General features: G+C 40.1%; 1 protein-coding gene and 1 pseudogene across 1 annotated transcript in view; both read right to left on the minus strand.

Moving 5' to 3' along the window:
• Window positions 1-19,764, minus strand: part of ARHGEF9 (Cdc42 guanine nucleotide exchange factor (GEF) 9) — a 693,374-nt gene extending 673,610 nt beyond the window's left edge. Inside the window, exon 1 of the mRNA XM_006901889.1 lies at window positions 18,948-19,764. Within this exon, the coding sequence (XP_006901951.1) occupies window positions 18,948-18,956 (9 nt within the window). The 5' untranslated portion in view covers window positions 18,957-19,764. The remainder of the gene's footprint in view (window positions 1-18,947) is intronic.
• Window positions 9,394-10,331, minus strand: LOC102864586 (annotated as a pseudogene).
• Window positions 19,765-26,996: the final 7,232 nt, after the last annotated feature.

Genomic DNA, 26,996 nt, shown 5'->3' on the forward strand with positions numbered 1-26,996 from the left:
TTTTATGAGCCCTTTACTGTATCGAGAGAGCTCTGGTGGCTTAGTGGTAAGGAGCTGGGCTACTAACCTAAAGGCATATGGTTTAAATCTACCAGTCAGTCCATGACAGAAAGATGGGCAATCTCTTCCCATGCAATTAACTACCTTTGGAAATCAGTTGGAGGGTCAGCTATGAGTTGTTCTGACTTGACAGTATATAATAACATCAACAACCACTGTGTCAAGTCACCCATTGAAGAGATCTATCTGGAAGATTCTCAAGGATTATCAGCATCAATTTACAGACAAGAAAGTCAGCTCAGAGAGGTTAAGTGACTTGCCCAAGATTACAGATCTATAAGACAACAAAAACTCCTAGGTCAGTGGCCTTCTGCTTTCCAGCACACCACAAACAAGTATCCATCATCATTCCTGAAAGACTAAAGTGGTTTGCACATCTCATAGGGCCAAAAACTCACATCCTTGCAAAGTCTTTTCGAAGTACAGGTAAGTACTTTTTCTAGAAGATATAGCTGTCTAGAAAAACTTTAAATAACACTATAGTTTACAAAGTTTAAACTCAGAGAATCAAGCTAGAATTAGCGATGGGCCTCATTTTTCTGATTTGTAGAATAGACTAATCCCTTTTTTTTAACAGTTGGTCATTTTTAAAAATTTATTATTAATTTCAATGAAAATTTACAGGGACTTTGGATTTCCAGTCATTCATTGTTGCTCTTTTCTCCCCTCCCAATTCTCCCACTTAGTAAACTACCATCTTGAAAAAGGAAAAGAAAAATTCTTTGTTTTACAGTCCCTCCCCCAGGTCCACACCACTATGCAGCCATCACTCTGGACTCCTGTCATGACAAACCTACCTAATCATATATCCCTTTTATATAGTTTTCTCCTTTATCTATTTCAACCTATTACATTATTGAACCCATCTTTCTCAGTCTTTCCCCAACCCCGATGTCAGTCCTGTTTTACTACAGTGGCACCATGCAGTATTTGCCCTTTTGTGACTGAGATACTTCACTCAACATAATGTCCTCCAGGGTCACCCATTTGGAATAATATTGAATGAGCTCCTTGTTTTTCAATGGAGCATAGTATTCCATTTATGTGAATATACCACAGCTTCTCTATGCATTCGTTTGTTGATGGTCACTTAGGTTGTTTCCAACTCCTTGCTATTGTGAACAAAGCCGCTATAAACATGGGTGTGCATATATCTGCTTGGATGTCAGTTATGGTCTCTTTGGGGTATATTTCCAGTAGTGGAATTGCTGGGTCAAATGGTATCTCGATTTGCAACTTTTTGAGAAAGCAGCATACCACCTTCCACAGTGGTTGCACCATTTTACACTCCTACCAAGAGGGTTCCAGTTTCTCCGCAACCTAGTCAGCATTTGTTGTTTGCTGTTCTTTTAAATTTTGCTATTCTGACTGGGGTGAGATGATATCTCATAGTTGTTTCAATTTGCATCTCTCTTAGAGCTAGGGATTTTGAACACTTCTTCATGTGCTTGTTAGCCATCTGAATGTCTTCTTCAATGAAGTGTTTGTTCATATCCTGTGTCCATTTTTCTATTGGATTATTTACCTTTATCTCATTGTGGAGAAGACTAATCCTTTCTAGTGGCATGGCATTGGGGAGATCTGGTGATGTAATTTGCCTAGAGTTACACTGTTAACCCAAAGGTTGATCTCCTATGGTGGTGTGAATCCACCAGCTGAAAAGCCTGTCATGGTGGGAAGACTCAGACAAATGCAAAATGATGAGATTGTTTTGTGCTTGTGGCCAAAGGTAATGAAGGGATTTATTAATAATATTCTTTGGACCTTTCAACCCTATAGGGCGATTTTCTTGAGAAGCCAGGTTAAACAGCATAGGAAAGCTTAGGGAAATTTATTGTACAGAATGTGCATAGATACTTTTTACTTGGATTTAGAGGGAAACAAGTGAAGCTAGTGAATACTCAATTCTTGACTCTCCCATTAATTAAACTTTTTTTAGGTTTTGCTTATTGTTTTACTTGGATCCCTGTGACCCAGTGAAGTGGATAAAAGAAACCTGAACACTGTCAAGTTTAAACTGACTCATAACTGATCCTCCATTGGGTTTTCAAGGCTGTAAGTCACACAGGAGGAAATTGTTTGAGTCTTCCCACCATGACAGGCTTTTCAGCATTTAACTTGAAAGGATTCTGCACTGTCTCCCACTTCTATCTCAAACACAAGGCACCTACTGCATAGTCCTCCCATCAAGCAGCTGGAAAAAAAAGTTTAAAAAGTGGATATATGAAATGTTTTGGGAGGTACAAATGATCAGCTAAAAGTAGCTGCTGCCTTTAAGCACCATACTCTGAATGGATCGAGGATGGGCTTTTAGCACATTATTTCTGCAGCATTATTTCATGCAGCTGAGCATGGAGGTGTATAGTTTTCTGTCCTTGATGAAGGCAGTCAGACAAGGAGAACAGTGATGCTTGAGCCACTCCTAAAGCTGTCTGAATATACAGTGCAACCTCCTGAACACCGGAAGAGTGGAGAGCTAACATGACCTGAAAAAATTCTGTGGTTTTCCCTATTTCACTGACTGGTGTCCCAAGGACTTCTGGTTGGTGTTATTTTGTGCCATTGAGTCAGAGCTGGCCCATATATGACCACCGATGGGTTTTCATAAGCAGTTAATTGCACAGAAGGAGGCTGCTGGTGGATTCTAACCAAATGCCTTCAGGATTGCAGTCCAGCTTCTTGCCAGTAGGCTACCAGCCCTCCTCATTTACATAATAATCTCATTCTCCCAGATTCTCTTCAAGTTTACTCTCTCCAACCAAATCTGAGAGCACCCAGGTCTTTGACCTACCCAAGGAAGTATAAGGCCAGTGTCTAATAGGGCAAGTAACAGACTTGAGGGGTCAATGACTTGATTTGAGGCATCAGGATCCATCACTACAACCCAAAACAAATTCCTTTGTCCTTCTAGCTCATATATAAAATATGGCAGTGAGAGGGAGCTTAAAGATTTCCTCTAGGAATCCAGACGACTTAAATGAATGTCCTATCTGTAGCCACTGCACTGGGCAATGTCATCTCTATTCTTATAATTGTCATTCCCCTAGCAACCAAGATAACCACTGGTAAGACTTAAGGTGAACTTTAGACTACTGTTCGCCCACTCCAGACCCATTTAACAAAATCAGCTCTACTTTTTTATATTTTGTATCACAGTATCTGGCTGAAATTTCATTTGAAAACTGATTCTTTGACTAAGCTCAAGCAGCTAAGGTTGGGAACTACCAATAGGCAGGTTTTTTAAATTCGCCAGCTGCTCCCAAGGAGAAAGATGGACAATCTCTTTGAGTGCGATTTGCAGGCTCTGAAAACCCACTGAGGGTCAAGTATGAGTTTGTTTTGACTCAAAAGCAATGAGAAAGAAACTCTTTATGTTGTTGTTCTTGTTATGTGCCATTGAGTTGCCTGTGACTCATAGCAACCCTAGGTACAACAGTCTTAAACCCTGCTCTATCCTATGCCAATTTTATTCTCTGACACATCTACCCACATTACCCCAGTCACTGAATCAATCCATCTCCTGCGCTGTCCCTCCACCCTCCCAAGCATGATGTCCCTCTCCAAGGACCGGTCTCTCCTCATAACATGTCCAAAGTATGTTAGACGGAGCCTCAGAATCCTTGCCTCCAAGGAGCCACCCGGTTTAACCCTTTCCAGGACAAATCTGTTTGTTTTCCTAGCAGTCCATGGTACTCTCAATACTCTTCTCCAGCACCACAGCTCAAAGGCATCAATTCTCCTTCTATCCTCCTTGGTCATTGTCCAACTCTCTGATGCATAACAAGTGATTGCGAAGACCATGGCCTGTATCAGACGCACCTTAGTCTCCAGAGAGACACCATTGCTCTTCAGTACTTTGGAGAGGTCCCTAACAGCAGACTTTCCCATGGCAATGCGCCTTTTAATTTCCTGACTACTGGTGCCAAGAGGGTTGACTGTGGAGCTGAAATCATTTTCATCTTTATTATTAATAACAACTCAAAATTTGTGAAAACTCATCTTGAACTCACTGCCCTCAAGTTGGTTCCAATTCATAGCAGAGGCTGTAAATTGCAATGGGAAGATACTGCCTATCTTGCTATTACAGAGCCACTGGTGTCTCTGAACTATCAGAGATGCACAGCTTGCTAGACTATGCCAGCAGAGTTCCTCTCTGCTTGTGGTTTTATTCTGTGTTTTGGTTTTGGTGGTGGTGGTGTTGTTTTATGAAAGCTAGTGGAACTCTTTCAGACTCACTAATCCAGCTATGCTCATTTTTCAGATAAGAAAATAATTTCAGATGGGAGAAGTAATTTACCCAAGGTCACCTACCAAGTGAGCAAGAATTATCTTTTTTTTTTCCTAAAAGGTTCAAGCCATCTCAGACCTGATTATTATTTTTTTTAATCCAAATAGATCCTTAGGGTACTCACACCCATGAAGTTGAGTACTTCTTTTTTCAGAGCTGAAACAAACCCCTACAATTTGCAAAACACTATGAAACTAAAATGAAATTTGGTCATGTGCAATGCCTGCTTATTCCTGGGTATAATATGCTGGACTCAGGCTGAACTAGCATTTACTTTGAGCCATTCCACAGCAGTGGTTTTAAACCATGACTAAACATTCCACTCATTTCAGGTAACTTTTAGAAAACATTGATACCAGGGCCCACTCATAACCAACTCAATCAGGTCTTCTCTGTAAGTAAATTCACTATCTCTTCCCCTCACTCCCATTTAGTTGGAACACACATATACATCATATTTCTTTTGAGGAGCCACTAGTGGATTCAAACCACTAGAGAGGCACCACTTTTGCCACTCTCTACAATCTACACAACCAGAGCTTCCTCCATAGAATCTAAGAATTACTTTTGTTCTTGTTACTAACTCCACAGGTGATTCCAATGTGTAGCTGGGGCTCAGAGTCACTAGGTTAATGGAACTAGGTGAGCTAATCAAAAACAAAAACAAAATTGTACAAAGGATTACTTGAACCCTTTAAAAAGAAAATATATTCTTTTTTTAAAGTTATATCCACAATATTTCATTTTCTCCAGGAAGAACAGAGGAGTAGTAATAAAAACCCGTAGTCAAATTCTGGACCTAATTTAGAAACATATGGTTCGTAGGCACTGAATAACACAGGGAGTCCTGAAGCCTATAACCCAATTTATTAGTAAGATGTCAAGAACCTAATTTCCTTTCTATGATAGGGCTATGAGTTTAGCAGCCAATTGTTATAACCGTAGCATATTTTGTCCATAAAATGTCTACACAAGATTCACTAAGTTTACCGCGCTTCATTATTTCATGAATATGTGGGTACAGTAGAGCAGTGAATGTTACATTGTTGACCACTTATAAAAAATGGTTCACAGGCCCTCTAACTGCAAGAGCAAACTTCTAATGCTTAATATTTTTAAAACATAATAAATTGAATTTATCCAGTTTTCAAATGAGCTGATGCTAGAAAAGTCTGTCAATCTTCATTTCAAAGTTACATAGCAAGACGACAAATGTTTAAAACAGTAAATTTTATTAATTTTTTAAAAACCTTTTAGGATCTAGAATAATAAATTAACATAATTTAACCAGTTTGATTTTAAAATCCCAAACTGTATAAGGGAACAGAGGATAGGACTAGACAGTAAAGAGTACAGTAGCTTACAAGATGCAAAGGCTAACAGAGTGTCATCTCAGGTCTTAGAAGCTTTCAAGCAGCTATCTAAGATGCAACTCTTGGTCTTGACTTGTCCAGAGCAAAAGAAAATGACAGAAACCAGACTAGTCTAAAAGAGAAATCGGCCTCATCTACTCTGAGACTAGAAAAACTAGATGGCACCTGGGTACAAGTTACAATATAGAGTAACTCGAATAGAATAGAAGGGGGGAAAAATTATGAATTCAAATTTTTAAAACAAAAGAACATACATACTGAACAGATTGAAACCAGAGGATTCTCCAAGATTATTGTTCTAAGATATTCTTCTAAACACTGAACTGAAACCAACCCCTGAGAAGTCAACACATAGCTAACTAGCACCATGACTCACAAGATTATTAATATCAACCAGAAGCATTGTGCAACTTAAAAAAAATCAGCTATATGTGTCCAGTCAGCAAATAATTAAAACAAAAGCAAAAAAGTAAGGGGAGAATAAAAATGCATTAATAGAATTGGAAAGTCAGAACATAAATAACAAGAACGTGTTCATGCATTATGAAGAATGTAGTCAATGTTACTGAACAACTTCAGTAAAATTGTTGAATGGGAACTCACACTGCTGAGGAAATTTTCATGTAAAACGTAAGTGTGGTGTTTGGAGGTAGGTTTTTTTGGGGGGTTGGGTTTGTGTTGGATTTTTTTTGGTTATATATATATATATATATAAAGGCTAATGAATGCAGTGGTGCTTATATTTCCTTACATTTTAATCAATTCTGGGCCCTATTCTAAGATAATTAAATCAAATTGTCTCAGACTGAAGACTTAGCTGTTGCTATTATTATGTGGTCTAGAGTCGACTATGACTCATATTGTCCCTATGAGGGACTCTGTCCTATCATGAATCAATTGTACTGTCTCTGACACACCTCCATCCATTGTCACAGTCATTATGTCAATCTATTTCATCCAGGATTTTCCTCTCCTGCACTGACCTTCCACCCTTTCAAGCATGATGTCCTTCTCCAAGGACTTGTCCCTCCTCGCAACATGCCCAAAGCATGTGAGACAGAGGTTCAAAATCCCTTCCTCCAAGGAGCAACCTGGTTTCACTTGCTCCAGAACAGATGTGTTGTTTTCTTGACAATCCATATTATGTTCAATACTCTTCTCCAGCCCCACAGTCCAAAGGAATCAATTCTTCTTCTGCCATCTTTAGTCATTGTCCAGCTCTCTGATGTACAGCAAACAACTAAAAAGGCAATAGTCTGGATCAGAGGCACCTTAGTCTCTAGACTGACATCACTGATCTTAAGTACTTTGCAGAAGTCCCAGAAAGCAGACTGTCCCACTGCAACTCATCTTTTGATTTTCTGACCGTTATTACCAAGACTGTTGACGTGGATCTGAGCAAGCTGAAATTGTTAACAACTTCAATCTCTTATCTATCATGGTGCTACCAATTGGCCTGACGGTGAAAAAATTTTGTTTTCTTCATGTTGAGATGGAATTCATATTGAAGAATGTAGTCTTTGACCTTCAGCAGCAAACACTTCAGAATTTCCTCAGTATTAGTGAGCAAGGTTGTGTCCTCTGCATAGTGCAGACTGTTGATGAGTCTTCTTAAAATCCTGATGCCATACCCTTTTTCATAAAGTCCACCCTCCAAAATTATCTGTTCTGAAGATAGATTGAAAAAGTATGAAGAAAGGACAAATCCTTGACACACTCCTTTCCTGACTTTGAACTGTGCAGTGTTGCTTTGCTTTGTTCAGATGACTGCTTCCTAGTCTAAGTATAGCTTTTACTTGAACACAATTAAGTGTTCTGTAGTTTCTGTCTTCTCAATGCTAGTCACAATCTGTTGTAATCCACAAAGTCAAACGCCTTTGCATAGACCCAGAGCACTTGACTGTGCTTATGCAAAACCTATATTTGGACCAGGAAGCAGTCCTCAGAACAGAGCAGGGAAACACTGCATGGTTCAAAATCAGGAAGGGAGTACATTAGGGATGAATCTTGTCTCCAAACCTTTTCAATGTATATATGCAGAATAGATCATTCAAGCGATTGGGGTTTATGAGGAGGAATGTGCTATCAGGATTGGAGAAAGACTCCTCAACAACCTACATTATGCAGATGACATAACCTTGCTTGCTGAATCTAAGGAGGACCTGAAGCACTAGCTGCAAAAGTACAAGGACTGTGGTCTTCAATATGGATTGAAGCTCAACATCAAGAAGACGAATATTCTCACCACTGAGCCAATTCGCAGCACCATGATGAATGGAGAAGAGATTGATGTTGTTAACAGTTAGTTTGCTCGGCTCCACAATCAACACTCCTGGCACCAGCAGTAAGGAAATCAAAAGACGAATTGCAATAGGTATTTAGGTATTAGAATTGCTGTCAGGGACCTTTCCAGAGTACTGAGAAGCAACGATGTCAGTAGGAGACTAAGGTGCTCCTGATCTAGGCCATGGTCTTCGCAATTATTTGCTGTGCATCAGAGAGCTATACAATGACTGAGCATGACAGAAGAAGAATTAATGCCTTTGTGTTGTGGTGCTGGAGAAGAGTCTTGAACATACCATGGACCGTGAAGAAAACAAATGAGTCTGTCTTGGAAAGGGTCAGAACAAGTTTCTCCTTGGAGGCAAGGATTTTGAATCTCAGTCTCACAAAGGCATCATTCTTGGAAGAACAACACAGGAGAGGAAGACCCCACATGGAATGGATTGACACAGTTACTAAGGCAATCAGGGTAGGTGTGTCAGAGTGAGACTGGCTCAGGACAAGGCAGACTTCAGATCTGTTATACATAGGGTCACAGGAAATTTGATGGCACATAACAACAACAATTCTCTGCTTTCAGCCACAATCCTTCTGACATTAGCAATGATGTCGCTAGTGCCACAGCCTATTGTAAACCCAGTTCGTATTTCTCACAGTTCTCCACTGATGTACTGTGTTCCAGTCATTTTTGTATAATCTTCAGCAGGATTTTGCTTGTGTGTGATATTACTGATATTGTTAGATAACTTCCACACTATGATGGGTCAAATTTTTTTTCTTTGGCATGGAAATAAATATGAATCTCTTCCAGTCAATTGATCAGGCAGCTTTCTTCTAGATTTCTTTGCACAACATGGTGAGCACATCCGGGGCAATATCTGTTTGTTGAAATATCTTAATTGCTATTCCATCAATTTCTGAGGCATTATTTTTGCCACTTCCTTCAGATAAGCTTAAACTTCCTCCTTTATCACCATTGCCTCTTGATCATGTGTTGTTTCATGTGTCAGACAGTTCTTTCTGTGTACACCTTTCATCTTCTTTTTTTTTTCACCAGCAGATGAAATAATTTTATTACATAATTGTCTTTTAAAGCCACAAAGAAGCCATGTTTTGCATATAGAAAGAGTAGTACAGATATCTTACACTTTCTAGAAAATGATTACATAGACCCTTTCAAAACTAAAATAAAATAGAACAAAAAACAAACCATGAACCCCACTATATAGCTTCAATTATGTTACCTGGAAAAAATTCTCATCTGGACTGATCCCTAAAACATATCATTCCACTACTCTGCTGTTTCTTGGTTCAATGTATAGATTACTGTGATTCAGTTTTATGCTACTGCATTCTTACAACGTTGATATTACATATGTAGACTAGTTATCACTTATCCATTAGTTCATGAGTTTTCTCTGTGGGTTCATCAGAAGGTTGAGAGGCTGGGCCTTTCTCTGTGGTCTTTCTTCAAGATCCTCAAGGAATGGAAACACATCATCATAGATCGTAAACTCCAAGTCTTTACCAGCAATGCCAATAGAAACATTCTTTTTAGTTACGTCTTGCTCAGCAGGAAAAGTCCTTTTTAAGACACAAAGACCATGTTTAACCAGTTTATTCAAATTGCATTCCATAAATTCAGACATATGTCTCTCCAAGTATGTATGAGCTGATTGAGAGTGGGCACCAATAGACCTAGCTCTACTGCTGATATAATTAGCGGATGGACAGGTTTGAAAAATGTGAGGGCCCATATCATCATATCCAGCAATGAGCAGTCCCACACCATATGGTCTCCAACCATACCACTGTGTTGGTATCTGGGTCTTGTTTCTGATTAGAAATACAAGACGAGAGAGAGAGAGGAAGAGTTCTGTCAAAAACAAATCTTAAATCCAAACACTCTTAGCAATGAAGGTATTTAACAGGCTAGCATCAGCAGTAAGACCCACAACTGAAATATCAATGTTGTTGCTAATTGTCATCGAGCCGAGCACGACTCATAGCAACCCTATGAATAAAAGGCCTGAAGCCTTCCTATAACTATTGTTATTTATCAAAGTTCATAGAGTTTCCAGAGGCATGTTTCTTAGGAAGTGAATGTCACTCTTGCACCAATATGAAGAATTTTTTTTTTCTGATGAGCTGTAAGCTCTGACTGGGCCCTCTACAATGCAACCAATACTGCATAAGGCTTTTAATTTAAAACTAACTGTGTCTGAACCTTGTTTGACAGCTTCCATTGCATATTCAATTTGATGAATCATGGCCCGAGGACTACAAACAGTGGTATAATTGTCATCTTGGTTGTGAAACATGGTTTTGGCTAGTGTTTCACTGTGGCCTCCAGCCCTTCCATCTTCTTTTGATCCTTTCTGGATCATTCAATATTCTGCCCAGATCATCTTTAAGTATTCCAACTCAAGGCTAGAATTTGTACTTCAATTCCTTCCATTTAAGAAATGCCAAGTTCATCCTTTTGATTTTCTGACTCCAGCTCTTTGTACATTTTGTAATAAGACTTTGCTTTGTCTTACCAAGTTGCCTTTTGAAATCTTCTGTTCAGCTCTTTAACTTCCTCATTTCTTCCCTTTACTTTGGCTTCTCAGCAGTCTAGTGCAATATTCATAGTCTCTCCTGACATATATCTTAATCTTTTCTTCCTCTTCTGTCTTTGTAACGACCTTTTTGCATTCTTCAAGGATGATATTCTTGATATCATTCCACAGTTCATCTGGTCTTCATTCATTAGTGTTTAAGGCCTCAAACCTGTTCTTGAGATGGTTTTTAAATTCAGGTGGGATAGGTTCAAGGTCATATTTTTGGTCTTGTGGATTAAAATCTTTCCAAGTGAATTGAATGTTCAGCAAAGACTGAGAACAAGCTGAAGACTACATTATTAGACATTCACTGATAGATCAAAGTCCCTTTGTACTTGTTCTTGGTAAGGTGGCAAATTTCCAAAGGTTATAAAAACAGCAATTTCTTCAAAGCATTTTAATTTTGCTGTTATTGTTGTTGTTATGTGCTATCGAATCACCTGTGACTCATAGTGACTCTATGCACAATAGCTCTGAACCCTGCCCAATCCTGAGCCAGTCTCACTGTCTCTGACACATCTACCCTCATAACCCCAGTTATCATGTCAATTCATCTCATCCAGGATTGCCCTCTCCTGTGCTGTCCCTCCACCTGTCCAAGCATGATGTCTTTCTTCAAGGAATGGTCCCTTCTGGCAATGTGCCCAAACTATGTGAGACAGAACTTAAAAACCCTTGCCTCCAAGGAGTAATTTGGTTTCACTCTCTCTGAGACACACCTGTTTGTTCTCTTAGCAGACCTTGGTATGTTCAACACTCTTCTCCAGCACCACATTTCAAAGGCACCATTCTTCTGTCATCCTTAGTAATTGTCCAGCTCTCAGATGCATAGCAAGTAATTATAGCAAAGACTATGGCTTGGATTAGGTGTACCTTATTCTCTAGACTGACATCACTATGCTTTAGCACTCTTCAGAGATCCCTGACAGCAGATTTTCCCAGTGCAACTCATCTTTTGATTTCCTGACTGCTGGTGCCAAGAGTTTTGATTGTGTTTCCAAGCAAGCGGAAATTGTTAACAATCTTAATCTCTTCTCCATCTGTCATGGTGCTGCCAATTGGTCCAGTGGTAAGAATCTTGGTTTTCTTAATGTTGAATGTCAATCTATACTGGAGACTATATCTGTATAACACAAGTTGTTGATAAGTCTTCCTTCAATCCTGATGCCACATTCCTCCTTAAAGTCCAGCCTCCAAAATGATCTCTTCTGCATATTGAAAAGGCATGGGAAAAGGATGCATCCCTAACACTCTCCTTTCCTGATTTTGAACCATTCAGTATTTCCTTGGTTTATTCTAACAACTGCTTCCTGGTCCAAGAACAGGTTTCACATGAGCACATTCAAGTGTTCTGGATTTTCTTTCTTCTCAGGGTTAGCCACAATTTTTTGTGATCCACAGTCAAATGAAGACTGGCTCCCTGTAGATCCCAAATAAGTGAGTTTTCATAAGACTAAAGGGAACCATGTATTCGATTGTCAAGACAAAAAGGCATCATTTTATATGATATATAATTCTCTGCAAAAGTGCTACACAAATATAAAGTAATAAAAACCTTACCTTTTGAACAGATATATAATTCTGTGTGAAAGTGCTGCACAAATAAAATTTGCTACAAACTAAAATGTAAGTAGCTGAGAATGTCAGTATTATTTTAAGAGTGACTCACATACCTCCAGCCCACAGAACCTTATCCCACTTCACATTAGCTAGGAACTCTTGACTCACTCGCCTATTTTGAAAGACAGACTCGCTATTCCTCCACAAATATCCTGAATTTTTATACTTTCCTTACCTGTAAAAATGGGAAGATAAGATTGATTTGACACTCAAATTAAAACAGATGTAGAATTATTGTTTTAACTATATAGGCTTGTGCACTTGTCATTAGTATTATCATTACAATTTCCTCAGTTTTTTCTTCCCTAGAGGCTCTTTCCTTTGTGGTTTCTCTACATTGTACTTAGGTGCCAGGGAAAATCACAACGAATTAAATAATTTAAAGAGCTAAACTGAAATATAGAAACAAATATACTCTAATTGAAGATTGCTGGAAAGTTAGAAACCCAGTTGGCTTAGAACAAGTTTAAAAATTAAGGTCTAAGATCCCTCTGCTCTGTCCATGTCACATTTTAAGGCAAAGGCACTGCAGGTGGATGCCTTGTGGAGAGACTGTTATTTTCAGAGAAAAGGATCAATTTCTAATCACATTTCTAAGTAGAGCAAGCACTGCACAGGCCAAGGGAGCAGAGGATGAGAGGGCAGACAAAGAGTAATGAGGGCATGCATTGTCTCATCCCTGCAAAGGTCAGAGTGTGCCCTCTAATCAGAGTCAAGCATTCTCAATTTATGTCTCAGTGCAGAGCAGAAGATGACCTCATCCGCATGTTTCTTGGTATCATTTCACTTCCTTAGCAACCGAATTATGAACACAAGGAAGTGGGAAGATCTGAGCCAGGTCCCATGCTTTGCTCATCAATCTCACAATCAAACTGATCTTTCCATCTGCTAAGCTTTCCCAGTAAGAAACTCCTGCAAGATCAGTTATACAGAGAGAAAAAGCCTCTAACACCACATCACAGCTGAGAAATTAACAAAATTGAGATGCACTGTTCAAGTAATAGGGTTCTATCTAAATGGAAAATGGAGTACCACTGCTAAGTTTAATCCAACCTAAGAAGATGGAAAGAATATACTGAGCCTTTGGTGATAAAGGAAGACGTTCAGGCTGCTTTGAAGGAAATGGCAAAATATAAGGCCTCAGGAATAGATGGTATATCAATTGACATATTTCAGCTAACAGATGCTGCCCTGGACATACTCACCAAGTTGGGCCAAGAAATCTGGATAACAACCACTTGGCCAACTGACTGAAAGAGACCTATATTTGTTCCCATTCCAAAGAAGGGTGACCCAACAGAGTGTGGAAATTATAGCACAATATCATTGATTTCACATGCAAGCAAGATTCTACTGAACATTATCCAAAAACAACTGGAACAACACATCAGCAGAGAACTGCCAGAAGTGCAGGCTCGGCTAAGAAGGGGTCGTGGTACTAGGGATATTGTGGCTAATGTTAGATGGATCTTAGCTAAAAAGAGGGAATACCAGAGGAATGTGTATCTGTGTTTCATTGACTATGCAAAGGCGTTTGACTGTGTGGATCATAACAAACTGTGGCTGACTCTGAGAAGAATGGGAATCCCAGAACACTTGATTGTGCACTGCATGGTTCAAAATTGGGAGGGGCATGCACCAGGGATGTGTCCTATCTCCATACCTTTTCAACATGTATGCAGAACAGATTATCCGGGAGGCTGGGCTCTATGAGGAGAAATGTGGTGTCAGGATTGGTGGAAGATCCATCAACAATCTGCGTTATAGAGATGACACAACCCTGCTTGCTGAAACTGAGGAGGGCCTGAAGCGCTTGCTGCAGAGGGTAAAGGACTGCAGCTTTCAATACGGATTGAGGCTTAATGTCAAGAAAACAAAGATTCTCACCACTGGACCTATTGGCAGCATCAGGATGGATGCTGAAGATATTGAGACTGTTCATAGCTTTAGTCTGCTTGGCTCCACATTCAACATTCTTGGCACCAGTAGCCAGGAAATTAAAAAATGTATTGCGTTGGGAAAGTCTGCTGTTAGGGACCTCACCAAAGTACTGAAGAGCAATGGTGTCACTCTGGAGACTAAAGCGCATCTGATACAGGCCATGGTCTTTGAAAGAACTTGTTATGCATCAGAGAGTTGGACAATGAGTAGGGAGGATAGAAGGAGAACTGATGTCTTTGAGTTGTGGTGCTGGATAAGAGTATTGAGCGTACCATGGACTGCTAGGAAAAAAAAACGATTCATCCTGGAGAGGGTTAAACCAGGCAGCTCCTTGGAGGCAAGGATTCTGAGGCTTTGTCCAACATACTTTGGACATGTTGTAAGGAGGGACAAGGCCTCGGAGAGGGACATCATGCTTGGTAGGGTGGAGGGACAGTGCATGAGGGGAAGGCCCTCTGTGAGGTGGATTGATTAAGTGACTGGGGTAATCGGGATGGGTGTATCAGAGACAGTGCGACTGGCACAGGACAGAGCAGAGTTTAGGACTGTTGTGCTTAGCATCACTATGAGTCACAAGTGACTTGAGAGCACGTAATAACAGCAACAACAAATATAGTTTTATCACTCCCCTTATTCCATAGCCAAGTTAGGAAGAAAAAGTATTTGTTAGACCCTGAAGCTCTCTTTTCATTAAAGGTATTCAATGAGATGTCTCTGTCTTAGGAAAGGTGATGACAAAAGATGAATCTTAACCTACTAGCCTTCTGAAAAATAGTCTTTATGGTTGGAATGAAGCTAACATTGTATGCCTGCTATAAACATGTTTGCTAGGCATCTGAAAACAATAGGGTGATTATTTTTTTGTCCCATTTTCAAAGCCATCTTTAGAGGCGTGGGTGCCTAGATCTTTTAAAGGGTGGGCTCTGAAGCTCTCAGCAAGAGTTGAATAGGGTTGCTAGGATACTAAAAAAGAGCATTTTCTTGAATTTCCTGGTAGGAAGCTGAAAATTAAAATCCCTAACCTGGAATTTTACACCTCTGGGAAGTCTGGGAAGCCCAAAAAGTGAGAAAAAAGGGAAGAGAATTAGAGAATTTGATGGGGAAAGCTGGAACACATCAGAAAAGAAAAAGTCCTGTTCTTTTTACTTTTCACCCACTTAAAGGAAGGGAAAGAGCATATCTAGAAAGCTAGGAAAATGAAAAAGAAGATGATGAGGCAGAAAGAAAAAAGAAAAGTGCAGAGGGTTTTACTCCTCTAGGTGGCATTTATAATTTTCTCCATTTTCTGGTTTTCCACATTATCTTATATCTGAGGGTGAAATGTCAAACCTCTAGGATTCATACATGTTAAAAATCATACTCACACTTCTTGTTTTCCATTCCTTAAACTCCTTCTAGAGTAGCCCTGGTGGCATAAAACATAATTTATTGGGCTGTTAATTGAAAGGTCACTGTTTGAATCTACCAGTCACTCCACAGGAGAAAAATATGCAGTCTCCTCTCATAAAGTCACAGTTTCAGAAACTCAACAGGAGTAGCTATGAATCAGAATCAGGTCAATGGTAATGAGTGGGCAAACTCTCTCTGGTTGCTCTAGAGTAGCCTACCAACTGGCTAGCAACTTCCATCCCATTTTTTGCCTAAAGATAAGATATTTGAAAAGTGTTAGCACATTTCCCAGCTAAATTACTTAAGGAAGTTTTCACTTAAGTGACTCTGCTAGCCTGAGGGAGTATGGGAAAGGACTGGCATGAAAACCTTCATCCATCCTAGTACCAGTCAAACACAACACTAGGAAGTGCTGCCACACAGAAGATTTTCAGAACTGTAGATTTCAATGGACACCCTGCTTCCTATTACCTTCAACCAAAGTCAGGAGTGTGTATACTTCAACATGCACAGAAAGGCAGGTACATGAACCCACAACATGCATTGTCATACATCCATCACAAATAGGTAATCACAGTCTCTATGTCGAAGGTAAGTCAGATAACCAGAAGAGAAGGCTTATCATTTAACTAGCTGTCATTGTGTCACTTCCAACTCATATAAAACCCATGTGTGTCAGAGTAGAACTGTGCTCCTTAGGGTTTTCAACGGCAACTTTTTCCAGAATTAGATCCTGCTGCTGCTGCTGTTGTTGTTGTTGTTAAATGCCGTCAAGTTGTAAGCGACTCATAGCGACCCTATGAACTTTCTTCATTTCTCCAAGTTCATAGGGTTTCCAGAGGCAAGCTCTTTTGGAAATGCGTGCCACTCCTCTTTCCAAGCTTGTTTTAATCTGGGAGCTCCACCAAACACTGTCTGCCATAGGTGACCAATATCACATTTGGCACATTAGGGTTACAGTGTTCAGCATCACAGCCATCATGAGTTACCTCTGTACAACAAATCGACAAGCAGTGCTATACCACCTAGAAGAATGACCAAAAACAATTAGAAACAGACCTGAGGGATGCAGATTAAAATCACTCACCTTTGGCTTGGCAGCATCAGGCCTTTATTCCTAGGTAGACTCGGGCCAGCAACTTTTAGGTTAATAGTAAAGTACATGAACCATTTGTACCACCCAGGGACTCTGGTCAAAATCTAAAATTAGCTATTTTCTCCCATTCTTCATTACTACCTTTCTTTCAAGTGAATCCTCTCCTGACTTCAAGTTCCTAAAGTCAGAGAATGCAAGAATTTGGAAGTCTCATTATACAACCAGCACAAAATCTCACTGTTATAAGGGATCCCACATCCTCCGTAAAGGAAAAAATACCCAAGGCCAAACAGTCACTAAACATAAAAAAACCCAGGTCTGCAGCTTCTCAGCATAGTTCTTTACCAACTCTCCATACTGTTTCCAAACAAAATGCTCACTCAAGATAACAGATTACTTTAAATAATATCATTGGGGATAAGAGGAGAAAGAAACCCATTAGATTATCTCTGAAAAAAAAGTATTGGTTCTAGCCAGGTTGTTGTTGTTGTTGTCCTACGCTGTTGAGTTAAAACCACCCCATAGTGGACCTTTCAGTGATTTTTAGAGGCTGTAAATCTCATGGGAGGAGACTGCCCATCTTTCTCCTTTGGAACAGCATGTGGATTTGAACCACGTGCCTTCAAGTTAGCAGCACAATTCCTTACTAGTTCACCAGAGAAGTCCTCCCCTATAAAGAGACCGAAGCACATTTAATAAGAATCAAACTTCAATAGGAAGCAAACTTCCCCATCTTGCTTACATTATGGTACTAATGGGGGGGGGGAGGAGTGTAAATCTCGTTTCTCATCCATGGCAAGTGACAAGAGTGTGATCTGATGCTTAAAATCCAGTCTGACATAATTCATTTTCTCTATGTCCTGTGATGAGAAAAATTTCACAGCCTCTTTTTCCCCTAAAATCATCTCCAAGAAGATTGAACAAGGTCACAGGAAACTTGATAGCATAATGCCAACAAATTTCCATAGTATATATGAACAGCCACCTACATGAGTACATGAGAATGATGTGTGTAGACATGTGTGTGCCTGGAATCATTACTACAGCAATGACCTGGAAATAGTGCCTTTTTGAGTCAGCTAATAAACAGAATGAGAAAGTCCTGCCTATAACATATAACACAAGTAAAATATCATATTCAGTGGCATCATAGACAAATATTTTCTTGGCTGTCCCAAGAGTTTGCTCAGTGGAAAGAAATATGAAAATAATGTTAGCAACAATGACAACAACCATTACCACTATTATCTTATACACAAGAGTAAATACAGCTCCTGTTTTCCCCAGTTCTTATCTGATTTCATTTAGATATTTTTTTCTGGGGCACTCAAAATTCCCAATTAGCACATTACATACTTTCATTTTGTTCTAGAAATATATTCATGAGTAAGTAAACAAAAGCATTGTCATGCTTTCATCAGAACTTTTACCAATCTCCACTTAAAATGTGGTTCAAGAAAATAGTTGCTAGTGAGATTACTTCAAAGAAGCCATATTCAAATACTAACTAGGTAAAGAATTGCCTTTTGAAGAAGAAACACAGAAAATCCCAAAGCTAAAAACCAGAAATACTATCTTTGGAAAAGAGAGCCCAAATAACTTTTGTCAATGTATTCTTCTGGCAATTTATAAAAACCAAAGAACACTTTTATGGCCCATTCTATCATTCCAAATAAATTGACTTTTAATCCTTTAAGAAATATTTTAAAAGTGACTTCTTTACAAATTGGAAACTGAAACCTGGACAGGAAACTGAGATGCGATGACACAGTTACCAACAGCCATCTGAAGGCATCAAACCACATTACTTCTCAAATTCTTACTTCTTATTAAAGACTACATAATTTTCCCTAAATAAATTCCTTGCATCAAATTCTTCCTCTAAACAAGACTTTTTTCCTGAAAAAGGGGGGGGGGGGGAAGAAGCATTACGTGCTACAAATCACCTGCCCTGATACCAATCCAAATGCACTCCTGATGGCAGTAAAGAAATTTTAACTAAAATTCTCTAATGGAGTTCAAAGGAAGGTTCCAAGAAAATGAGTAGAAAAAACAATCACAAACAGGAAAGCCACTATTTAAAGATGTAGAGCTTGTTTAGTGAACAAAACATAGATGGAGAATAAGCTCCTGTGTGCATGCAGGCGCGCGCGCGCGCGCGCGCGCACACACACACACACACACACACACACACACGGAAAGCATTTACCAACAATTCCACTCAAGTAATAACCAACTACTTTCACAAGCATTCTTAAAAGACATGAGAAAAGATTTAGGGAAAGATAATATACCAACGTCATACATATCACAGCGAGGCCATGTTGAAGCTCATAACGTTTTCCCCCCTAAGAAAGCTTGTTCTCTCTGTCTCTCTCTTGTTCCTCCACTCCCTCGGTGGCTTCTCAGGATGGAATCAAATCAAGAGTTCACAAGAGATCAGGTGGCTGGACTCCATTCAGCGGGTTCCCAGAAAAAACATGAGTATGACATTGACAAGCAAGAGGACTACAATCACGGCAAAAACGACTACAGTTTGCACATCCAGGGTCATGGTGCAATGCAGAACACTGTAGTGTTCCAGGTGAGGGGCTGGTAGATTAGGAGATGTCAGTCTCTGTTCTGTCAGACTGTCCATACAGTCACCATGCTAAAAAGAAAAGGAGGAAGTCGGTGATTAGGGAAGGGCGGGTTTGGCGCACCGAGTATGGTGGGGGAGGGAAGGGGAAATGGGGCAGGGGCGTTTGATTCCCTCCTCGCAGGATTGGGCTAGCCCTTCTTCTGTAAGTGGGAAATCTTAGCTTGTGCTGAAGTCAGCAGAGTCCAGTAATCTCCCTCAGATGCCACGGAAAAGGTAAAATCCTGGTTTTCAAAAGATAAGACAAGAGGGAACCAGTGGGAGGTTCTTTAGCGCCTGCTCAGTCTGTCTGTCCATCCGCTTGCCTGGCTAATGGCCAGTCTCCTTCCCTCCTACTCGCTTAAGTCTCTTGCTCTTTGCTTGCTTGTTCTCTTCCGAGAGTTGCCTGCACTCATCCGATCGCTGGAGCAATTCCTTGCCCACTGGAGTCTCCCTTTCTCTACTCCCACCCACAGCCTGAAGATTGCCTTTTTTATTCGCTGAGCTACTGCAGGCGCCTGCGTGAAGGGCAAGCCAGTCACTGGCAGGCCTACTGGCCAATAGCAGGTGCTGCTTTGTGGCACTCTGCTTAGGATAGTGTGCAAGCTGCCACAGCTAATGCGGGGTGGGGCTAAGGCTCCCCAAGAAAGGCTTACTCCACCTTAGTGACAGGTAGCCTAAGCTGCCTAGGGATAAGGAGCTATTTGAAGATGTGTTCAGGTGGTCCTACAGGAGGAGCAAAAGACTTGGGAGGAGAGGAAGTTGAAAAAGAGAGGAAGAGACAGGGGTATAGGAGAATAGAAAAAAAGTATGGAAAAGAGAGAAAAGATAAGTGATTAGATGACAAAAGAAAGGAATGGGGGAAAAGAAGGAGAAAAAATAGGGAAAAGAGAGAAAGAATGGGAAAATGTGGCACAAGGAGATAAATGCTCAGTTAATAGCTAAAAGGTTGGGGTTTGAATTCATCTAGAAACATTTTTTGGGATGAATCTGGCAATTTGCTTCTCAAAGGCAATAGCCTTAAAAACCCAGGAAGGGAGATGCATCTTTCCTGGATTAGCATTTGCCTTTTCAAAACTGCTTTCCTTAGTCATATGTTAACTATTTCATAAAATGTCTGTTTACTGCAAAGGTTTACTGTGTGGGTCATAAAAAACTGTGGCTACTCTGAGAAGAATGGGAATCCCAGAACACTTGTTTCTACTAATGTGAAACCTATACTTGGACCAGGAGGTAGTCATCAGAACAGAGCAAGGAAACACTGCATGGTTCAAAATTGGGAAGGGTGTTTGCCAGGGATGTATCCTATTCCCATACCTTTTCAATCTTTATGCAGAACAGATTATCTGGGAGGCTGGGCTCTATGAGGAGAAATGTGGCATCAGGATTTGACTCATCAACAATCTGCGTTATGCAGATGACACAACCCTGCTTGCTGAAACTGAGGACCTTGCTGTGAAAGGTCAGGGACTGCAGTCTTCAGTATGGATTGAGGCTCAATATCAAGAAAACAAAGATTCTCACCACTGGGCCGATTGGTAGCATCATGATGGATGGTGAAGAGACTGAGATTGTTCACAGTTTGGGTTTGCTTGGCTCCACAGTCAACACTCTTGGCACCAGCAGCCAGGGAATTAAAAGATGTATTGGGACGGGAAAGTCTGCGGTTAGACTTCTCTAAAGTATGGAAGTGCAACAGTGTCAGTCTGGAGACTCAAGTGTGCCCGATACATGCCATGGTCTTTGCAATCACTTGCTGTGCATCAGAGAGCTGGACAATGACTAGGGATGATAGAAGGAGAATTGATGCCTTTGAGCTGTGGTGTTGGAGACGAGTATTGAATATACCATGGACTGCTAAGAAAATGAACAGGTTTGACCTAAGGAGGGTGAAGCCAGGCTGCTCCTTAGAGGCAAGGATTCTGAAGCTACATGATACTTTGGACATATTGCAAGGAGGGACCAATCCTTGGAGAGGGACACCATTCTTGGGAGGGTGGAGGGACAGTGCAGGAGAGAAAGACCCTCAATGAGATGGATTTATTCAGTGACTGGGTAATGGGGGTAGATGTGTCAGAGATAGTGAGATTGGCACAGCATCGGGCAGAGTTTGGGGTTGTTGTACATAGGGTCGCTATGAATCACACAGATGGCTCGACTGCACATAACAACAACAACATATGTAAACTGTTCTTTTCAAATATAGAATTCCTGTAATTTTAACTAACAAAATCCTAACCCAAGTATAAAAACCTAATGACCACTTCCAGATAGGAAGGAAGTCTTTGAGAAGAAAATCACTGCTTTCTCCGAGATCTGAAATAAAGTGCTTTGTATACTGCAAAACAAATAAACAAAACCCTACTCTGTACACATGTGGTTTCAATGATTCTAAATCAATTGGAGGGTCACTAACAACTTCTACAAAGGTGGAGAAGAAGCATGCACGACTCATTTTGTTAGGACCCAGGCAAGGAGGAAGCAGAGGCACCTTAAGTTTTTGACTCACAATTATCCTCAAAAATTAAAAAAGCCAGTGCTGTGGGCAGCACTATATAGACACCAAAAAGTATTAAAAACTCAATTCTATTTGGCTTTCTGTGATATCCTTGCTTCTTCCATGTCAGATTTCTTTTTTAAAATATGGCTTCTTTAGACTATGACAATTAGCTTGCAGCATTCCAGCACAATGGGTGCTATGAAGAGAAGCCAGCTAAGGGCTAAACATTTGACATAGAAAAGCTGCAAAACTACCTGCTAGTACTCACTAGGAAGCTCTATTGGACTATTGGTAAGAAGCTGTGTTACTATCCCAAAGGTACATGGTTCAAATCCTCTGTGGGAAGAAGAGTGGGAAATCTCCTCCTATGTGATTTACTGAGTCTGAAAATCCCACTGGAGGGTTAGTAATGAGTCATTTCCAACTTGAGGGCACACAACAGTGGTCACTGCTTAGATCTATGTTTAAGGCTGTAAATGAGATTAAGAGGGAAAGTTCTGGACTAAAGGCCAGAAGGTTTGGATTTATTCCTAGCCTGCTGAACAACTCTTGGACAACTTCCCTCTCTCCTCTTGCCTTGATCCTCCTTGAAGTCAGATTCATCTGATAATTCAGTGAAAGTTCTGAAAAAAAATGTGTAAAATTTCAATATGTTTCTGGGCCCTCTGTAATGAAAAACTACAGATAAAACTCCCTGGTATAGAAAATCTCTAAGATCTTCTTACTCCTACATTTTATAACTACATGACTGAACTTAAATTGATGGAGAAGAAAAAGAAATGGGGTTAACCATGAGAAGAATTAATTGAGTTCCGAAAAAATTTGCATCTATGAACTCTTAAATGGATGATAATTGCTTTCTATTCTCATATGTATTTGAGGTTAGAACTGACATTCATTTTAACTTGTTGTTACATGCCATCAAGTCGAGTACAATTCACAGCTACCCTATGAACAACAAATTCACATGATGTCCTATCATGTGCCATCTTCACAATTCCTGGCACACAAGAGCCCATTGCGGCAGTCACCATGTCAATCCATCTAGTTGATGATCTTCCTCTCCTTTATCAACTCTCCACTTTTCCAAGCATCATGTCCCTCTCCAAGGAATATACCCTCCTGGCAACATGCTCAACATATATGAGTCAAAACCTTATTCTTGTTTCCAAAGAGCACTCCAGTTTCACTCTGCAAAACATATTTGGTTGTTCTTTTGGCTGTCCATGGGATGTTCAATGCTTTTCTTTCAGCACCACAGCTCAAAGGCAATAATTTTTCTTCTGTCATCCTTATTCATTGTCCACCTTTCAGATGAATAGCAAGTTATTAGAAGGACCATGGCCTGAATCAGACACACCTTAGTCCTCAAATTGATATCATTTTGCTTCAATAATATGAAGAAGTACCTAACTGAAGATTTTCACAGTGCAATGTGTCTCCTTATTTTCTGCCTGCTGGTACACCAAGAGTTTTAATTGTGGATCCAAGTAAGATGAAATTGTTGACAGTTTCAATCTCTTCTCCATCCAGCATGATGTTACCCCTTGGTCCATTGTTAAGTATTTTTGTTTTCTTGACCTTGAGGTGCAATCCATACCAAAGGCTGCATTCCTTGATCTTCTGTAACAAGTGCTTCAAGTCCTCCTCATTTTTGGCAAGCAATGTTGTGTCATATATATAATGCAGCTTATTGATAAGTCTCCCTCTGATCATGATGCCACATTCCTCTTCATAGAATACAGCTTCTCTAATAATTTGCTCAGTATACAGATTAAATAGGTATGGAAAGATAATACAAATCTGGTACACTCCCTTCTTAATTTTAAACCATAGAGTGTTCCCCTGCAGCACAACCTCCTAGGGCAGGTATAGGTTTTGCAAGAGCGCAGTTAAGTGCTCTGGGACTCCTATTCATCTCAATGTCAGCCACAACTTCTTATGATCCACACAAATACCTTTGCACAGTCAATAAAGCACAAAGAGACATTCTTCTGGTATTCTTTTATTATTAATGGTAAGTGATACCATTTTAGCTAATTAATTGGAAATTCTAAATGGGTACAGGTCATGAACAAAATTTCCTTCACCCTACAAGATGCCCCAAAGAACTATCCATTTTAAAAGTTTGGATTCACAATTCCATCTAAGAATGATTCTTGCCAAAGCAAACAACAAAATCTCAATAATAATAATCAAGTTTCTATATTAAACTCTTAATTTAGAAGTCACTCAGAAGGTAGAGAACCTCTGATTGAATCTGATGGAATTTAGATATTATTTTGTTGTTAAGTGCCATGGAGTCACCTGTGACTCATAGAAACCCTACGTACAACACTAAATCCTGCACTATCCTGTGCCAATCTTATTGTCTCTGACACATCCAACCCCATTACACCAGCCACAGAAACAATCCCTCTCATTGAGAGTCTTCCTCTCTTACACTGTCCCTCCACCCTCCCCAGCATGACATCCCTCTCCAAGAACTGGTCCCTCCTTGCAACATGCCCAAAGTATGTCAGACAAAGCTTCAGAATCCTCCAGATATCTTGGCACAATATAGTGAGCACATGGAGGGCAGAGTCTGTTGAAATATCTCAACTGATATGCCATCAATTCCTGGGGAGTTGTTTTTTGCCAATTCTTTCAGAGCAGCTTGAACTTCTTCCTTCATGACCACAGGATCTAGCTTATGTGTTGCTTCATGAAATTCTTCTGTCTCAGTCAATTCCTTTTGATACAGTGACTCCCTATACTCTTTCCATCTTCCTGGATCATAAAGTATTTTGCCCAAAGCATCTTTAAGTATTGCAACTTAAATTTGTTCTTCAGTTTGTTCAGCTTAAGAATTGCTGAGTGAGGTCAGCTCCTTTTATTTTCTGACTCCAACTGTTTGCACATTTTATTATAATACTTTATTTTGTCACCCTGCACTGCCCTTTGAAATCTTCTGTTTAGCTCCTTAATTTCTTCCCTTTTCTTTGGCTTCTTTCTCTAGTGCAATATTCAGAGTCTCTTCTGACATCCACCTTGGTCTTTTCTTCCTCCTCTATCTTTGTAATGATCCTCTGCAATCTTCCTGGATAATTATTCCTGATATCCTCCCACAGCTCATCTGATCTTTGCTCATTAATGTTCAAGTCCTCAAGCCTGTTCCTGAGATGGTTTTGAAATTCAGGTGGGATAGACTCAAGGTCAAATTTTTGTTCCCATGGATTTGATTTAATTTTTCTTAGCTTCAGCATGAACTTGCATAAGAGTAACTGATAGTCTGCTCAACAATCAGCACCTGATGTAGTTTTCACAGCTGATCTTAAGATTCTTGGGTGAATTTTTCCCCCACAGATATAATCAATCTCATTCCTAGCCATTCCAGCTGGTGAAATCTATGTGTACTTGCTATGACTAAATCATTGATTATACAAAAGTCTATCATTCTATCTCCAGCTTAAAGTGAAAAAAATATATTGCAATGGATAAACTTTATTTGCCTCCTAATTGTAAAACACACACACATTCAATGTTCCGCCTACATCTCTGCACTCTGCCTGCATGACCGCGCACCCAGTCAATTAAGTAGGTACCTGACTTAAAAATTTATTAGTGCTCCCTAGAATGCTGTCTTGCCTGGAGCACTAGATCATGGCACCACTGCCTGGTGGGGCCCTTTCCCCCTCCAACTGGAAGCACCCAGCCCTGCCCCCTAGACTCCTGAACATGCCTGAAGGACCTTATCTGTCTGTAGGGACACATCCACCCACTGTCTGCAAGTCCACTGGGCCTTTTCTTGGAGAACCAAGCCTGCTGACTAATTCCTGCCCCTAGCACTCAGAAGCCCCGGCCAGCTACCCAGAAGTCCTGCCTGTGCCACTGGGAGGTCCTAGATCCACCACCTGGAGGCGTAGGTGCCACAGCCTGGATGCCCCAACCCCAACACCAGGAGGACTACTCACCGCCACCCCTCTGAACTGCACCAGAAATCAGTATCACAGGTGAACCATTTCATTTCATCTCCCCTGACAAAGCATGAGCTGCTTTTAGCCCAGAGCACCTTGGACTGGCCTAGTTGCAGCAATTGTCTGATAGAGGAGGCTGCTAATTCACAGGCCTTTTCTCTCCCAAATTGAAGCAAATCTTCTCTTGAGTCAAAAGTTCGGAGAGAAACACAGGCAGGGTAGCTGTCCCACCATCCTCTGGAGCAGTGACTTCAAATCAAATCTTCAAATCATGCCTCAGGCATGAAAAAATCTAACACAACAATATCTCCTAAGACACAGGCTACATCCCACCCTATGAGAGCACAAAGCAAGATATCACCACCAAAAGTGACAAAGTATCAATGGATTTTCTGAAGTCAAAAGTGTGATGGAACTTTCTGACACAGAATTTAAAAGAACGATATTGTCAATGAGTGAAAGACAAACTTGAAGAATTATCAGACACTACAAGCAAAAACTAAGAGAAGCTTAAAAAAAATCCCAAACAATGCAGATAAAACAAAAGAGGCATTAGAGGCTTAAAAAAACAAAACAAAACAAAAAAAACCCCAAAAATCCAAAATATGAGAACAAATGTTTCAGATGCTGTCAAAATGATGGCAGGACATATGAACAGAGTTGAAGAGATGGAACACAGAAACAGTGCAATAGAACATAGAATTGTCACGACTGATCTGATAGAACAAAAAGCAGAATAAAAAAGAAAGGAAAACGAAAAAACCCAATAATAATGAGAAATAACATGACCGTAATCAGAATCCCAGAGCAGAAAGAAGCTAGCAGTAGAGGCATCAAAAAAGTTGTGGAAGAATTACTAGAAGAAAACTTTCTAGGCATAATGAAGAATAAGAGAATATATATATATTCAAGAAGCTGAGTGAACACTATATAGAACAGACCCCAAAAGAAAAACACTAAGGCATATCATAGTAAAATTTGCCAGAACCAAAGATAAGGAGAGAATTCTGAAAGCAGCTAGGGACAAACCAAGAAGAACTTACTAAGGAGAGCAAATAAGTGCCAAGTTATCAGCAGAAATCATGCGAGAAAGAAGACAGTGAAATGACATCTATCGAATACTGAAAGAACACAACTGTCAAACAAAAATAATATTCCTAGAATGAAGGAAGAAATTCAAGCTGCTTTGGAGGAAATAGCAAAAAATAAGGCCCCAGGAATAGATGGTATACCAATTGAAGTATTTCAGATAACAGATGTTGCCCTGGAT

The sequence above is a fragment of the Elephantulus edwardii genome, unplaced genomic scaffold (genome assembly GCF_000299155.1).
Source record: "Elephantulus edwardii isolate Elephantulus edwardi_28Jun2011 unplaced genomic scaffold, EleEdw1.0 scaffold00349, whole genome shotgun sequence".
Taxonomy (NCBI): Eukaryota; Metazoa; Chordata; class Mammalia; order Macroscelidea; family Macroscelididae; genus Elephantulus; species Elephantulus edwardii.